Source organism: Porites lutea, chromosome 9 (genome assembly GCF_958299795.1).
Source record: "Porites lutea chromosome 9, jaPorLute2.1, whole genome shotgun sequence".
Taxonomy (NCBI): domain Eukaryota; kingdom Metazoa; phylum Cnidaria; class Anthozoa; order Scleractinia; family Poritidae; genus Porites; species Porites lutea.
In genome coordinates this window covers 20,716,195-20,733,002 of record NC_133209.1, presented here as the reverse complement: position 1 = coordinate 20,733,002, position 16,808 = coordinate 20,716,195, and the positions used below count along the sequence as shown (strand labels likewise).

The 16,808-nt window shown below is 39.4% G+C and overlaps 3 protein-coding genes across 4 annotated transcripts in view; 2 read left to right on the top strand and 1 right to left on the bottom strand.

Moving 5' to 3' along the window:
- Positions 1-694: 694 nt before the first annotated feature.
- Positions 695-9,250, top strand: LOC140949023 (uncharacterized). Its single transcript, XM_073398279.1, has 2 exons — positions 695-2,405; positions 5,977-9,250. The coding sequence occupies exons 1-2, from the start codon at positions 950-952 to the stop codon at positions 7,509-7,511; spliced, it is 2,991 nt and encodes a 996-aa protein (XP_073254380.1). The 5' UTR covers positions 695-949; the 3' UTR covers positions 7,512-9,250.
- A 266-nt stretch (positions 9,251-9,516) lies between these two features.
- On the top strand, positions 9,517-11,235 carry LOC140948402 (uncharacterized). Its single transcript, XM_073397637.1, has one exon. It carries the CDS (start codon positions 9,639-9,641, stop codon positions 10,911-10,913), a length of 1,275 nt encoding a protein of 424 aa, XP_073253738.1. The 5' UTR covers positions 9,517-9,638; the 3' UTR covers positions 10,914-11,235.
- A 3,526-nt stretch (positions 11,236-14,761) lies between these two features.
- LOC140948400 (putative beta-lactamase-like 1) overlaps positions 14,762-16,808 on the bottom strand; it is a 17,910-nt gene continuing 15,863 nt past the window's right edge. For both annotated transcript variants that reach the window (XM_073397634.1, XM_073397635.1), the window contains exons 12-13: positions 16,797-16,808; positions 14,762-15,862 (exon numbers count right to left, since the gene is read on the bottom strand). The exon at positions 16,797-16,808 is cut by the window's right edge and continues 98 nt beyond it. In XM_073397634.1, the coding sequence (XP_073253735.1) occupies positions 15,488-15,862; positions 16,797-16,808 (387 nt within the window). In that variant the 3' untranslated portion in view covers positions 14,762-15,487. The remainder of the gene's footprint in view (positions 15,863-16,796) is intronic.

Sequence of the window (16,808 nt, the reverse complement as noted above, 5' to 3'; positions counted from 1 at the left end):
TAGAGGACACAGGCACCTCCAACCTCCTTAATCTTTTCCTTAGCCGTACGACTGCTGTTTAGGTGGAAGACCTTTTCCAAGAACTTTGTAATATCCAGCACGGACAATATATTCAACAACTGGGACCGGGTCACGTCATCAGTCTTGTCAGTTGTCAAAGAAAAATTGCTGCCTCCTATATCTGCAGCTAACTGAGAAGAGCGAGTGGCTTCTCGTAGTAGAAGCTCGTTGTGTTAAGTATAAACTAAAGACATCTTTCGTTTTTGAAAAGGATCTAATCGCGTCAAAGAACTCGTATGCAAATGTCGCGTCACACAACTGAAGTAACGTAACAAAGACTAACTTATTTAACAAGATTATATTCATAACTTGAAACCGTTTGATGTATTCTCATCTCAGATATAATGGTCATAGTTACCGTGAGTTTCTATTAACAGAAAACAAGCCACAAGAACCCTTCAGCAAGCACAAAATTCTGTCAAGAACCACACAACAAGTAGAATCACTAAAATCGGTTTCATTTTGTCCCGAAATTCTACGAAATGGATTTAGAGGAAATGTTGATGAAAAACATTTCCTAGAAAAGAAGGAACTCTTACTTCTAAACTGCTGTAAAACATTCAGTTGGGAGATTATACAGCTCACACTCAACACACAAAAAAAATTTCAAAACTGGTTTGAAATTCCTCTTCTCAGGGCTAAATTTTAAAGCACATATTTACAAGTTTTCTAAGTGAAATATGTCGCTTTCGGTCAGCAATATTTAAAACAATAAGCATGAAGGAGGCTAACGAATTCAACGTGGAAGCTGATATTTTTCCATGAAATCACGCTCTTCATTGCGCATGATTCCCTGCTTAGTGGCTTGACGGAAGACGCCATTTGCACACAGTTCTAAACGCTTCGACAGCGAGTGTGCAGACAAGTGCCCTTTTTATTCAATTTGGCGATGGAAAAACCAAGCATGAGTAACCCAACTGTTTATATGTTTAAAGAGGATAAGGAAATCATAAAACAACTTGTTGCAGAGCATAAAGGTAGCGAGACGAGCGGTGATCTGTTTGGCCTTTGGACAGAAGACAACAAAGCCGTCATACACTTAGCTACAGGGCAGTACGGGAGGGGAAAGGAGCCCACCGAAAGTTCTGGAACATCGCCTAAAAGCAAAGACAACCTAAAGAGTAGTAGAGAACCTTTATGTGAAAACTATGGTTTGCCACGCATTGGGAAATGGCACTACCAAAGTGACACAAAGCTAAAGCCCAGACAAATAGCAGAATTCCTTCGCAAAGACGAACCTCTTTGGAACAAAGATAAAGATCAATATAATTTGATCATCGTGGCAAATCATGAAAACTCGGATCTTTCGCCCTACATAGTGTCAAAAACGTCAATCTCAACCAAAGGTAATATTGAACTTCTCCATGGTGAAAGCCCCTTCAGGAAACTTGACGAAATAAGAAAAATGATCGGGGACGCGTCGGTGCAAGATGATGGAAGGAACGAAAGTCAAGGAGACGTCAAGATGAACCCAGCCGACAACGAAAGCGACAACGAAAAAAGTTATACTAATTCTTTACAGGCTATTCCGAGAAAAAGTGACATTGATTCCTTTGGTGGCGAAGAAAGGACAAGGGAGTCTCGTCCTCTACCAGAATTTACAAATTTTACAGCCAATGACTTAAAGGTATACATGTTTGAAAAAGACATACAAATGGTACAGAAGCTTGTTCTCCGGTATCCAGATGTAGAAACCGGTGGAGACCTGTTTGGCTTGTGGACCACCGAGGGTGATGCTGTCCTGCACATTGTTCTCGGCCCGGGCAGAAACTGCTGCCGGACAGACGTATCCTTCAACCAAGATATTCCTTATTTGCAAAGGAACGGTGAACTGCTGACTGAAAATTACATGTTAGGCCACATTGGAGAGTGGCATTCTCACCATCAACTGCGCCTTTTCAAGCCCAGCCAGGGTGACTCATCTACAGTGATAAGGCATTTTCCTAGGGGAACAGTTTATGGCTTTCTCTTGATCATCGCCAATATCGTGGCACCCAATAAAGTAAAGCTATCGCCATATCTGTATACTGAGAATTCGACTTTTACTTATAGCAGAAAAGGAGAGGTTGTTCCTTTGCAAGCTCAGAACGTCTTCAAGGAACTGCGTGATATCAAGGATACCATAAAAGAGGGGAAAGAAACAAAAACAGCCGTTCGTTTACAACGTGAGCAGGCAGCGCGTTCCCGACACTACGAAAAGTCTGTGGGAGTGGGTTGCACTCAGCAAGGCAAGCTACCTAAGAGCTGCACCAGTTCAAATGCCTACAGGCGGCACAACCTCGTTGAACCTATGGAGGTGGATCACGACTACAACCCTCAAAAAAGGACATCTAAAAAAGGGAAACGTCACTAGACACTGCCTGCAGGCCATCGATCGATTGTCTTTACTACGACTATAGCTACTGTATTTAGCCAATCTCATTGCTGCTCGAAATCAATGTCCGTATTTTCTTATAAAATGGCGTTTTCTATAAGTTTAAGTCGGTTCTTTTCTGAGGCCCATTCCTTCATTCCGAACACTGACTCAGTAGCATGAATGGTTGATAACATGAGAAACGGGATCTTTTTGTTAAAGTTTTTGATTCCAGACGGGCCAATCTTACGTAATAAAAAAGGATTGCCTCTGGTTTTACACTTCGGTGCCCAAGACCTACTACACTTCTGATCTGTTGTACAAATTCAGGCTCGTTGTTATAGATATATTTTCAAGGCAAGTTCATTGTAACTTGCCAGAGGGTAAGGGTGAAATTGTCCGAATTATACCTCCTCTAAGATATAGTATTAATCAGGTGATCATAAGTTGTTTGTGCATCGGGTAATGGATAAACTTATCGACGAAAGTACAGAAGAGCTAGACAAAACGCTTTTCTATAGTCTATCGTAAGCTAGTTGGGGTGGTTGTTACACTACACATTCATTCAGTATATTCATGTGAACACTTATATACATTCAACGATTAGTGTGATTTTTTTTAACTTGGTGAAATAGATAGTGGATTGATACGAACTATTACTCTCTAATTTTATTGTTTTCTTTTGTTTGCTTGTATTTACTTGGAACTAAAATCACTCTATACAAAAACTTATCCAACAATTACTTAAAGAGCAAACGTTATCCGCCATTGCAAGGTAGTGATTTTAATACCACAATTGATGCTAAAAAGAAACAAAAATGCCTGAGAGACTGGCCTAGAGAAACTCTCTCTCCCCACTGTGAAGAGATAACAGCAAACTCTTACTCACGACAAGAGATCGTGAAGGGAGATCGAAAATAAAACTAAAAATATATATAAAACACATGGGCACACTGATATCAAAGATTAGCGTCCTAAGCTCGTATAACAACCACTTGCTGACCGGTGGTCTCAGTTCCCAGTGACTGAATATACACTCTTTGATTTCTTTGATTGAACTCATTGAACAATTATATTTTGCTTCAATGCCATATGACTTAGCTCTAAATTGCATGGTGGTCCCAAGGTAGTCACGATCACTGAATCACCTTCACCATCAAGTTGACAAACAAACATTTACACCGCGCGATATAAAGGAGTATTCAGGAATGTATTTCACAAAAGAGATTGAATACATTAGTCGAATAGTATAAAAGTCGACAAAATAGTTGTCTTTAGGAAAATATTTCACCAGAGAGGGAGATTTTCTCGATGTAGCCAAAAGTAGTCATTTATTCAAATTTAACTAGGTGGAGGTATTCCAGAGTTCGTTGAGTAGATACCGGCTTTAAAATCCAGAGACCTTATCTTAAGACCCTGATTCGTTTCTAATATATAGATTTAGCCAGGGCTAAAAGCGAAGCTCCAATTAATAAATTTATAATTTAAATCAAACAATAAACTTTTAATCCACAAATCAGTTAACTTAAGGGCACATTCATGTGACTTTTGAGGGAAAGGCTAAGTTATTTTAGAGTGAAACATCTTACATCGAATTGATAACCTTATATGTACACATAAAAAATAGTAAACATCTTCGATCACATTCAAGATCACAGCAGATTAGGCCTCGAAAACAAATTCTTGGAAAACAAATCACGCCAAATTTTTTTTCGTTCGACAGGTTTACTTTACAAATTCTTGCCAACAAATCTGGGGGTGTTTAAACCGACCTTTTATAATTTTTATACATCACATTTAAGGTGAAACAGTACTATTTATCATACAGACCTCCGACAGAATGCAGTATTTCACAATTTTTCAAGATAAATTGCACTCAGTCAATATTCAGGACGATCAGTCGTGGGCTTTTAAGCGAAACCGTTCAAAAATTTCCAAAATCACCCATACGGCCAGCTGGTTCTCGTTTCTATAGTGCGAGCTGTCAGTGTGGTCGAGTGTTTGAATGAACTTTAATAGAGTTACCCTTCATCAAAATAGATGTGTAATCTTGTAAAGCGTTTGATAAGCGCAACATTTTTGAGTACTCCTGCAAGCGATGTTCATGAACGATGAAAACAAACAGCACGGACAAGCGATTAAAATTGCAAGAGACAGCGCGCGCGCGTGGAGCTCCACTATTATTGCATTGGCAGAATTAAGTAATTTTTTCAAACTTTTCATAAAATAAGATTTTTGGAAAAACTATAATGTTAGCACTACAAATGTGGGCCACTCATCGCCAACCTTTACAATGGTCAGCTTATTCTTGTCGAAAACGACGCCTAGTTCAAGACGATAAATAGTCAAATAGTAAATAGTAAAACCTTGTTTAAGACTCAAGACCCTGAAAATTGCATCCTATTGCATCCAGGGACACATATCCATTAAAGACATTTAAGACAAATAAGGGATTGCCTATCCCGGGATTTAAACTTGGGTATTTCAATATTTGCATGGCAGTAATTGTGTCAGGAACTGTTATGTTAATCTTGTTGTTTTTCCGGACAGTAATTAATTCGCTGCGATTCAAGGTTGTTGAACCTTCAGTACTGTTTTGAGCCAGCGGGTTTTTGCCATTTACACCCATCATCCCTAGCGCGGATGGAAGGACCATGTGCTTTTGTAAGATGGCGTCGTTGTGTTATGGCGCCTGTATTTTCGTGCGAGATTTTCGTTAAGGTTTATCTTAGTTCACAAAGGACGGTGTCGATGTTCAGAACGACAGAGAACGACCAACAACGTTTTACCTACTACGAAAAGGGAGATCGAAAATAAAACCAAAAAAAATTTATTCTTTGGGCCCAAAACACTGAAAGCCCCTTATAGGCAGTTGCGTGCGAGCAAACTCACACCCCTAACCATGTTACAAGTTGGATAATTTCCACCCTGGCCCCCGCCGTTCATCCCACCCACCTACTCAGAAGGATTTTTGCAGCGAAGAAGTACTTTGGCATTCATATTCCCAGGGATCCATATCAGCGTCCGTGAGGTCGTCCGTAATATCATCGGACGATTATAATAATGCAAAAGGGTTAGAAATCCCTCGGAGTTTAAACTCTTTTATGACAGAATTTTACAGCACATACTCATGACATTTACATTGTTATTGATACAAATTTCTGAGCAAACCAAAACAACAGTTGTTTTCCTGCTGCAGTATTTAACAAATTGAGAAACCCCGTACAATCTGGTAGAAAACTCTATCATTTTGATAATCTTAATATATTTAATATTCTTTAAAGGAAAACAATACTCGTAGCGGATGACATATAATTTACATAGCCATGGCTAACTTCCGTTCTTTCTGGGAAATGACTTATTTTGTCACGCATCAGAGAAAATGGGTCTGGAGTGTGTTTGAAGACTCGCTAGTAAATACAAAACAGCCAAAACTTGTTGCAGAAGGCCAGGCAAAGAACTTGACCCTCCAATAGGGAATATGATGAAAGAACAGCTCGCTATTTCTAAGAAATGACTGATTTTGCCACGCATGAGCAAAAGGTTTCCGTCGTTTGTTTCAGAACTCGCTCGTAAACGCCAAACAGTCATGGAAGTGTTGCACCGAGCTTTCATTTTCGAAAAGGAATTAAAGGTACTTCTATTGAAGGCAGAGAAAGAACATCAAGGAGCTCTGTATGGTTTGTGGACCACAGACGGAGAGCCTGTTATTCACGTTATTGGTGGTCGAAACAGTTGTTCAAGGATTGACAAACGTAGCTCAAATCTCCTCGACCTCGTGGACAGTGGTTTTCCTCTTGAGCACATTGGTAATTGGCGCTCCGACGATACTACCACGCCACTTAATCAGAAGACGCTACCACAAATCGACGATTTAAGATGCACCCATGAGACCAACTCTTCGGACAAATTTCTAGACGTCATTATTTGGAGGACAACGCTACAAGTTTCAATAAAAGGCAGAAAAATGGAACTCGAGACTCTTCCCGCCTTAGAAAGCCCGTTTAGTCGCTTGGAGAGGGCAAGAAGAATTGGCATTGAAAGTCAGAAAGAAGATCTTAAGCAAGCTACAGACGCCTTGAAGGAACTGTCAATCACTAACGACAACTTAGCAACACGGGGAGAGATTCTGAGCCATTCAATTGAAAGACCTCATTTGCTAGAAGACCCGATCTACCTTCGCAGGCAGGAATATCAGAAAGAATTTGCAGTTAACAGGCACGATTTCAAGGTCTTCATGTTTGAAGAAGACTACCAAATGATAGTAAGCCTGGTTCTCAACTACCCAGATCTAGAAACTGGTGGCGACCTTTTCGGTTTGTGGACCACCAACGGTGACGCGGTGCTACACGTTATACTTGGACCAGGCCAAAACTGCAAACGCACTGGAGCCTCCTTTTATCAAGATATCGGCTATCTGCAGCGAAACGGCGAACTGCTTACTGAAGACTACATGCTCTGCCACATAGGAGAATGGCACTCGCATCATCAGTTACATCTTTTTCAGCCAAGCGGGGGTGATTCATCCACTGTCATTCGAAACTATCCACGTGGAGTATGTGGCTTCCTTTTGATCATCGCTAACATTGTATCATCTCAAAGAGTGCAGCTGTCTCCCTACCTTTATACGAAGAACTCCAGTCATAGTTATGATCTAAAGGGAGCGCTTACGGTTGTGCGTGTTCCAAATCTTTTTAAAAGCACAAGAAAGATTAAAGAGAACATGGATCAAGGGAGGGAAGTACGTGTATATTTACGAGATGAGTCCCAAAATTTTACAGGTTATAGGCCAAGTTCTCACGAAAACAGGAAATATCCCTCTCAAAGTAGTGTCAAGTATCCGTTCCGCTCTCATGAAGCTCATGAGGGTAGATCCCAACGACATGGTTATTCACGGTATTACCGCCAAACTTCGAGCAACCCCAAGTCCAGGCTGAATCCGACATCCCCACATTATTGGAAAAGAAGACACTTAGCAGATCCATATAGAGGCACCAGACCAGTTGCTTCATCAAAGTACACTCATTCAGTGGGGAAAACAAATACAAGTTACCGAAATCGCAGACCAAGCTCGGGATGTGCCCCATGGAAACCCTGATACATCCAGAACAAAAAATTTCAAATGAAAGTCAAGACTCTTGTCTCCCTAAAGCCGGCGACCGATATACAGTCAACTCTCTCCAAGACGGACACCTTTGGGACCGGCACTAAGTGTCCGTCTTAGAGAGATGTCGGTCTTCTAAAGAGTCAAACAAAGGGAATAAGCAAAGTCAGGGACCAACTCTTGGTGTCCGTTTTACAGAGGTGTCCGTCTTATAGAAGAATCGACTGTAAACGCTAATTTAAACAACCTTTTTATGGTCAAGTATTCAAACATTGAGGTTGTATGTTCAGAACAATGTTGCACAGCTCAATAGAAGTTGGCTTTTTAGAAGCTAACCAAGAAGTTAAAAAACACATAAGAAATACGAAATGAAGAGAACTTCGTCTTTAAGATAAAGTCCGTCGATCAAGCGTTTCCTCGCGGGTGTGGCGTGAAATCTGGATCGATGGCACTTCTTCCTAACCGGTTCTTAAAAGCACCCTTCTTTACTAGGGCGAGGGCACCCCCTTCTCAGAGGGAAGTACCCTCATGACTGTTTTCTTTCTGTAACTAAACTGAAACACGAAAGAATTTAAAATTGATAGCCTACTTCAGTACTTTCATTATTCACGATATTCAAAGCTTATTCCATATATACACTTAATTTCGATAAAGTCGTCAAAGAAAAGGAAATGTTGTTAAGAATTAATATGGAAAATCAAGTACTTAAAAATAAGATAATTTTTCTCACATGGGTAACTGATAGTGTATGTATGAAACTTGAGGTGCTATACAATTGGAGTCTGGAAGCCACTGATTAACGCTATAAATATGCCGACAAAATTCTTATTTGTATTTTTGTTTCTTTTTCAACTTTTATATGAAAATGTAACTGTAAACATGTGTACTCAAATATCGCTATATGCATTTAGATGGAATCTTAAGGCCTTATTCCCCATTTATTTTGTAGATAAAGCAGTCTTGGTAACATTAAATTTGCCCTTCATCCTGTTCTATGCCGCCTTATCATACATGGCGAGAACAATGGCTTTGTCACCTTCTATCTTGTGTCCGTGAGTGTCGTAGGTCTGCACTTTAAACAGTCACTGTCTATAAATACCCAGCTTGTTTAATTTCATGGGTCACGTTTATTCTAGCTGCAATGTCACCTGTAAGTGGCACCTGGTTTGAAAAACATGGTAGCATTTATGATGTAAATGGGCATGTTGTTGTTAAATCACTTCATGGATTTTGTTGTGGTGTCAAACACTCCAGTCCTATATGGGACTGTAGTTAAAACTTGATTTTGTGAAACTGTTTTCAAAAAACATACAATGTAACTTAAGGCACAGATGATCAGTACGTTTTGCGTCGTGTTTAAGTACTTTAATGCTTGATGTGTGCTAGCAAAACTTGGTAGTCTCAGTGCCAAATAATACAGTCCAGCATATATTTCATAGCGAGAATATACTTGGTTTTGTCCCCTCATTGTGAAAAAATAAAGTTTATCGAAAAAGCCAACAGCTTTTGAAGGTCTTTAGCGGGTATGATGATGCATTTCGTTCTCATAGCTGAGAAGGTCAGTTCAAAAAATTTTTAAATCTAAAATGATACAATTTCAAATAAACATTTTAGCAAGCGAGTAGTTTCAATTTAATTTTCTGCAAGAGTGTGTTGGGTCACGGAACACTGAAATTGTAACGAAAACATTTCCTAGAAAACCTTGTCACATGATAATATGATATTCGTTGTGATTTTGAAATATGTACACGTGACCAAAAAGCCCAAGACATTGCGACGAAAACATTTCCCAGAAAAGCCGGAAGATAATGTTTATTGCGTCCACGTAACACAATGTTTGCTAAATTAGCGCTCCAAATTAGCGTTTGTCAGGTAAAACGAATATTAAGTAACGCAGTTGCAGCTTTAAACGCCAAAATTCGTTCAGGAATAAAGGAGTCATAGGCTCTTAAGATAGGTTAAACCCCCTTATATAATCCACCAGGGTGTATGCGCTGATGAAAATACCGTGACTTTTCCAGGAAATTTGAATATAGTTCTTAGCGCACTTTCAGTGACTAAATCATAACAAAGCGTTGCGCAAAAGCCTTCCTTTAAATATCCGTCGTGTTCAAGCTAGCCATGGCCAAATTGATTAGCTATATCGGTAAGAAATGTGGCTATGAAGAACCCATTAATGTCCACTTGTTCGAAAATGACGCTAACAGGATGAAAGAGTTAGTTCTGCTTCACCCAGCCAAAGAGACAGGCGGAAATCTGTTTGGATTGTGGACTGACAGTGAAGAGCCAGTGCTACATATCGTGCTTGGTCCGGCCATTGGCTGCACTCGCACAGAAGTGTCTTTCTATCAAAGCATTCCTTACCTAGAGCGAGTTGGAGGAATTGTCACTCAAGACTATCAGCTGTGCCACATCGGAGAATGGCATTCTCACCATCGTCTGCGACTGTCTGAGCCAAGTTCTGGTGATTCGTCGACCATTATTCGAAACTTTCCCAGAGGAACGTGTGGTTTTCTCCTCATCATTGCAAACATTCAGCCTTCATCTGGTGCAGTAACGCTTTCACCATATCTTTACAGAGAAGGGGAGAGACACCATGAAAGATGTAAACTCAACCTGCTCCGTGGACAGAGTCCATTCGCCAGGTTAGATCCTATCTTGAGCCACATGCTACAGGACGAAGACAAGTCTTCAACCATCCATGAATTTTTGCAAAGAGAACACTATAAGAGCAGGACTTCAACTGAACCAACCTATAGTGCTAGGGACAATAACCCTCACACGTTCATATTTGAGGAAGATTATAATATGATTAAGAAGCTTCTCCTCGAAAGCGAAGGTAACGAAATTGAAAAAGGAGGAGACTTGTTTGGTTTGTGGACAACTGACGAGCAGCCTGTGTTGCATACCGTTAGCAAACCCTTGGACGAGACAAACGAGCAACAACCCTGTGAACCGTCAAACAGTCAACCACAACATGCTACAAAGGGAAGTGGAGAGGAAAACTTGGCCTTTGAGGAGTACCAAGGAATACAGAAAATTGGGAAGTACATACTTCGCGATAAACCAAATGCTGAAGGAGAAGACAAACCCACTGCAGATGAAGAAGCTAATTTCCGCCGACAATTTCCTCTCCGATGTGTTTTGCTTGTAGCTTACATCGTTCAATATGACGAAGGGAATAAATCAGTTTTTACTAATTCCTACGTTTACAACGGCAACTCATCGCCTTATAAACCCTTTGAAATCAAATTCCTTCCTGCTGCAAAGGTTTTTCGAGAAAGGCAGAAGGGGAGCGACAAGACGGAAGAAAATAAAAGCAAGGAAGAAGAAAATCTTATGGATCTGGATATCCCACCTGATTCGCCTAGTCAGCAAAACATAATGACACCCTGAAGTCAAGGATTCGCGTCCTAAGCTTGTACAGCAACCGCTTGAGATGGTCTTCTCAAGGGCTAAATTAATACAATTTATGCTTTCTGAAATTGAACTCAGCAAATCATTTCACTACTAAAGTGGTGACTCGGTCCACGGTAGTGCGATCACTCAATTATCTTAATCACAAAACTAAATCAAACGTCTATACTGCCGAATAGGATATATTTGGGAATTAACAGAAACTGCGTATATCAGTTGAATAGTATAAAGTTCGACAAGTAGTAGTCTTTGGGAATATATTTCACCCAAAGACGAGATTTTCTCGATTTCGATAGGTGTAGTATATTTTGCTACCTCGTTTAAGACAGGAGATTATATTTTATGTATGACCCTGAGCCGTTTCGTTTTGCAATTGCTTACAGAATAAAGTGATTTTTCAAAAGTAACATCATGGAGTTAGACAGATTTTTTGCAAAAACTGACTCTTGGTATCAGAAATGTAGACCACTCATCGCCAACCTTCACACTATTGTTAAGCCGCTAAAGTAGTGGAATTTTATACCCCTTTCAAGACCCTGAACACTATATCCTGTTCAGGGGATTGTTCAGCGGGCACACGCCCGTTTAGGCCAAATAAGGGAGTGCCCCGGGGTGAAAAACAGGTTTTTAGTAGTTAAGGCCTCCGTCACTGTTCCGTGCTGTTCAGAGTGAAAATTGTCATTTAAATCTAAACCGATTATGTTGCCAATATTTTGTTAGTTCTTTTTTCTAAACGTTTGTCCAGTGCCATCCTCCACTTCAAAACCCTGAGAGGTCCAAGTTTTGTTTCGATGTTGCTGCTGACCCAAAGCATCACGGCTCCTCAAAACAGTTGGCGCATGCGCGCCTATTTCCGCTTTCATTTTCGTTGTATTGTCCTTTAAAGCAAAGTGTCCTGTACGTATAGGGAAATACGGCAAACATACACTCCTAGTCTGTGAACCTTTTACTACATCGCCTTGAATGCTCAACGTACTCCTGCTGTTCTAAGAAACGATGGAAGACAAACATGAAAAAAGCACTTGGCCCCATGACACAGGCTATAGTGGATCACACAGATCGCGAGCAATCGAGGAAGGAGCCACTGGTTACAGCTACAGCAATAGGCCAGAGAGACAAGAGCGATTGCAGTTCGACGTGGACACCGGGAAATTGGTCGTAAACGATTCTCCAGAGGAACAAGCAGTCCTGCCATCCAGGCATAGTGTACCCGATCGTCCTGTCCTGGATAAAATGGCGTCGCAAGGTTTCTTCCATGGATGAACTGAGGGGCTACTAACATACGGACGGATAGCGTAACGAATAAGCTAAGCTAAATACGACATAAATGTTTTTGTGACTGTGGATACGATGCCGCAATTGGTGCACAGTTTTACGTGTAATGAGTTGCTACTTCATATTTATAACTTCGTAATCGTTGAGTAACTATATATGAACTGAGACAAGCCTTTAAACAGAAGTTCTACCGTAGATGTTTATACAGTCGAATTATGGATTTTAGAGGACCGATATAGATCTGATCTGGGTTTCCATTGCTTGTACTGGCAAAAATAATTCGTTTTAATACTCTGTTAATTTTCCTGTTCACAACAACTGTAATAAAAGTGAGTGTCACTGAGTGTGAGCCGAAAATATGAACCGCATTCTTTTTTTACTATTATTATACAGGAACAGCAAAACGAGCACACGTTATATAATACTTTTGTAACAAAGATGCAGGCGAGCAACGATTTATTTTTGCGTGAAAGGTTATATGGTAAGGTCTCGACATTAATCGTTGAAATTAGAGAGTTTCAGAAGCTATCAAGCGAATTTAGTTTTGAGGTACAACGCAAAAGCAATAACTTTCCAAGAAAACCCGGAAGACGATAAATGGAGGAAATATTTACCGATTGCTTTGCCCAGTGAAGTTCAGTATTCTGTTTGAAAATAGGGTGATACAGTTTGCCTTCGATTCAGAATGTTTGAGAGGAAAATTCAGAGTTCAAGCAAGTTATTGCTCAAAACAAATCGTGCGAACTTTGAAGTAATCATTCTTAGAAATATGACCTATTTGCAAAAGACAAAAACACGCCACTTCACAACTTTTACAGTTTATATTTTCAGTAACATTCCAAGAAAACTCGGAAGACTTTAAAGCATTTGAGATAAATTAAACCTATTTGCATAAGACAAAAACACGCCACTTCACAACTTTTACAGTTTATATTTTCAGTACCATTCCAAGAAAACTCGGAAGACTTTAAAGCATTTGAGATAGACCTATTTGCATAAGACAAAAACACGCCACTTCACAACTTTTACAGTTTATATTTTCAGTTTAAAGATTCCAAGAAAACTCGGAAGACTTAAAGCACTTGAGATACTACCTGTTCTTCTTCTCTTCAAACCTAGAAGTACTGCATGGAGTCTTTCTTCTGTTTCTTTGTTCTGTGTCTGTTTTCACTGTTGTTATTGTTGTGTATTTTTTGCTTTTGGTTGTTTGTTTTTTTTGTTCTTTTTTTTTCAAACTGCAATTTCTGTGTAAGATGCACTTTCCAAATTTTTTGTTTTATATTCGCAGAAAAAAAAATTTAAGTAACAAACAAACAAATACTTGTCGCTCTTTAGCTATATCACTACAGCACGGCGTCAGTCATTTTTTTAAGAAACTCTCCAAGCGTGCAGATTTTTTTTTTTTTCAACATAATTTTCCGTAGCTCATACAGTCTGAGTTACTTCTCAAACTCAGTAATAATTCATAAAAAACACAATGGAAATTAATTAATGAGTGTTTGGAAACCAGATCATGGGGGAGAAACTGCTCATTTTGCATCCTTGATTTCTCCTTCTAAAATCATTTTGTTTGAGAAGCAATATCAAGCATTCAACACAATGTTTTATCACCAGATGAAACACCTCGAAGTTCGTCAAAAATACTCCGCTGCGAGCCGTATTTTCAACTCTCTTCTCAGCGTTTCATCTGGTGATGAAACACTGCGTCGCTTGCTTGATATATTACATCTCAATCAGATATAGTCCAGCTAGGATGACCCCTGCATAAGTCACGCCCAAATATCTATACCCAGTTTATGCGCTTTCAACCACGATTTTATAAAACGAGTGGTAAGACGGAGATTTGTAAAACTTTCCTCTGTGAAACTGTCAAATTAATAAGCGATTATGAAAATGACAAATTTGCAGTTGCGCTGTTCTGCAGTGTATGGGTATGATTATATTACTCTCACCCGGTAAAAAATGGCCTAGCAGTTTATCAGTTGAGTTCAACAAGGATTTAAAATCATTAGAGAGTGCCTGCTTCAGTCTTGAGAGCTTCATAGATTTCTTCTCATGAGGTTCTTATACCAGGTAATGGAAGTACGTAGGGCAAATAGACTTTGTGTGGACCAGTTAGGAATTTTAGACGATTTTCCATGCAGACTATGACGTCTAGTACCACATTGGCTTTTTTGTTACTTGTTTGTTAAGAGTTTCATTTTTCAGAATTTTCAGAGTGCAGAAAGAAATTTGCATTCTCCAGCTCATTTTAAAAGCCAGAATTTCCAGGACTGGTGGTAAAAACCCCACAATTAGTGATCGCCCACCTGTTTAATTTTGGCAAGAAATTGTTCACCAATTCGACGTTCCAGAAACAGTGCTTTACTTTACAATCCTCTTTTTATTTATTGTAAAGTAAAATTATAAGAAAAAAGGCATAGATAACGTGGGACATCGGGTTAGTGACTTGACATCACACAATAAAAGGAAAACGGACGATGCTTCTGCATGATCTGATTGGCCTACATAACGACGATTAAGAAAGCATATCAATATTGATTCCAGAAAAATAATTTTCATTGTATTTGTTTATTGACTATAAATATAATTCCCCGGTCTCCCAACCATATGCCATAGTTTGTATTCTAAATGCAATTTAATTTAAATCCTTTTAAATAGACCATTTACGTTTTTAATTGCATATGCTGTGCTTAAGAATAACGTATTATCTTTTCACATGGATAAGAATACATGACGCACGAGGTATTGGATAAATCGAGGGGTGTGTAAAAATACCGTATTTTATAAAATTTTATGTTATTTAACACATTTTCACCAAGCTATAAAGGTTTATGAGACACTGATAAACTTTAAAATTTGTAAAATTTGTCTTCTGTCATATAATGAAAAAGTGACACACATTATAAGAAATTTGATTGCTTTCCCATGCAATTTGATTGCTTTCCCAAATACCGTTCGACACTAGAGCATTGTTGCTTGTATGTGTCACATTTGACAAGTCAACGTTGCTCTCTTCAAAAGGAACAAACGCAAGTATTATCTTTTTATCTGTCGTATGTTTCGAACAGTCGCATACGACAGTTGCAAAGTAATGTTTAAATTTGTAACCAAGCTAAGGGTTGATTTTTTTTTACTATCATCATCGCTCGAGAGTCTGTGATCTTGAGCGATGATAGGAAATCTTTAGACTACACCTTGTGCATGTACGCAGAACGCACGTTGCATGCGATTGCATGTTGCATGCGATCACACTCATACGAGGCAGTCTTATGTGATCAAAGTAGACCAGACGGAGATAATTTTGTATTTAAAGCCCTCGCTTTTCGCGCGCGATGCGGTAACGTTCTCTTGAATATGAACGGCCCAAACTTTAAGCTAAGGCTCTGCCCAGATTCAGAAGGTGGATCGAAAATGACTCTTTCGCGATTCTGTCCCATTCCATATACGCTGCATTCCAATCCACTTCTGTAAATGATTTCAAACTCATGACCTCTAATGGGCTTTAGATAGGAGAACCCTAGGGAGCTTGGAATCTGCGTAAAAAGAAGGAGTCCACGGTCTTCAGTTATGTTAACAATCACTTCTGGTATCCAACGTGACACGATTGCATACTCCCCAATGTATTGCTTCCTATTTGGAGTTATTTCAATCTAGGAAGGAAAACAAGATAGGAAACTATATAAGAACATCCATATCTTCCTTAGAAAAAAAGGTAGGAACATCCATATGAGGCGGTACAAAGTATTACGGCAAAGATCGCGACATCTTTTTGACATGTTCCGAGAAGATTGATGGGACCCATAACACAGAATAAAAAATTTAAAAAACCAAGATGTTACGTAAACGGAGGCGAAGCCATGACATGTGATACAACAAGAAATAGAAACTTTCAAATGTACGACTCCGCCTGTGGAACACCTTGGTTCTGCAGTATACAGCTATTTCAATAGACGTTGTCAGAAAGCATTCGCCACTTGCAAATCTCCCATAATGCACCTTACTTGCCCCCCAAATTTTGCATAACCTTCGTTTTTCATTTCTCCTGGTATTACAGCCGTCCCAAGAGAAATTGAAATTAATGCTTATGCAAAATTTTGGGGGGCAAATAAGGTGCATTATGGTAGATGTGCAGTGGCGAATAAGCGATAAGAATGCAGAGCACTATGGGTAACTTCATAACAAAGAATTACCAAATACTTCAGCAAAGTAAACGTTTGTGACGTTTCATAACATTCTATGGCACAGACAACTGCGAGGTTATTATTTTTAAACTACAAACATGGCCTTCCGGTAACTTCGCGTGTCTTTGAGGACAGAATCACACAACGTTTGTCTTTCCCACTTCTGAAATTCTTGAGAATGGGTACAAGATTTGAGTGCAGTGATCTCTGGGATCATTTGGGTGGAAATGCGTTAGTTATGATTGGCTGATGGTATTCAAGGCAATCATTAGCCAATCAGAAGGTAACGTCTGTCCACCATAAAGATCTCAGATCATATAGATGTATTTTACAACGTCTGAAATGTGGTGAAGGTAGTATGACCTGTTTTAGAACGGAAAACATTTGATGAGATCGTCAATACCTGAAGCTGTTC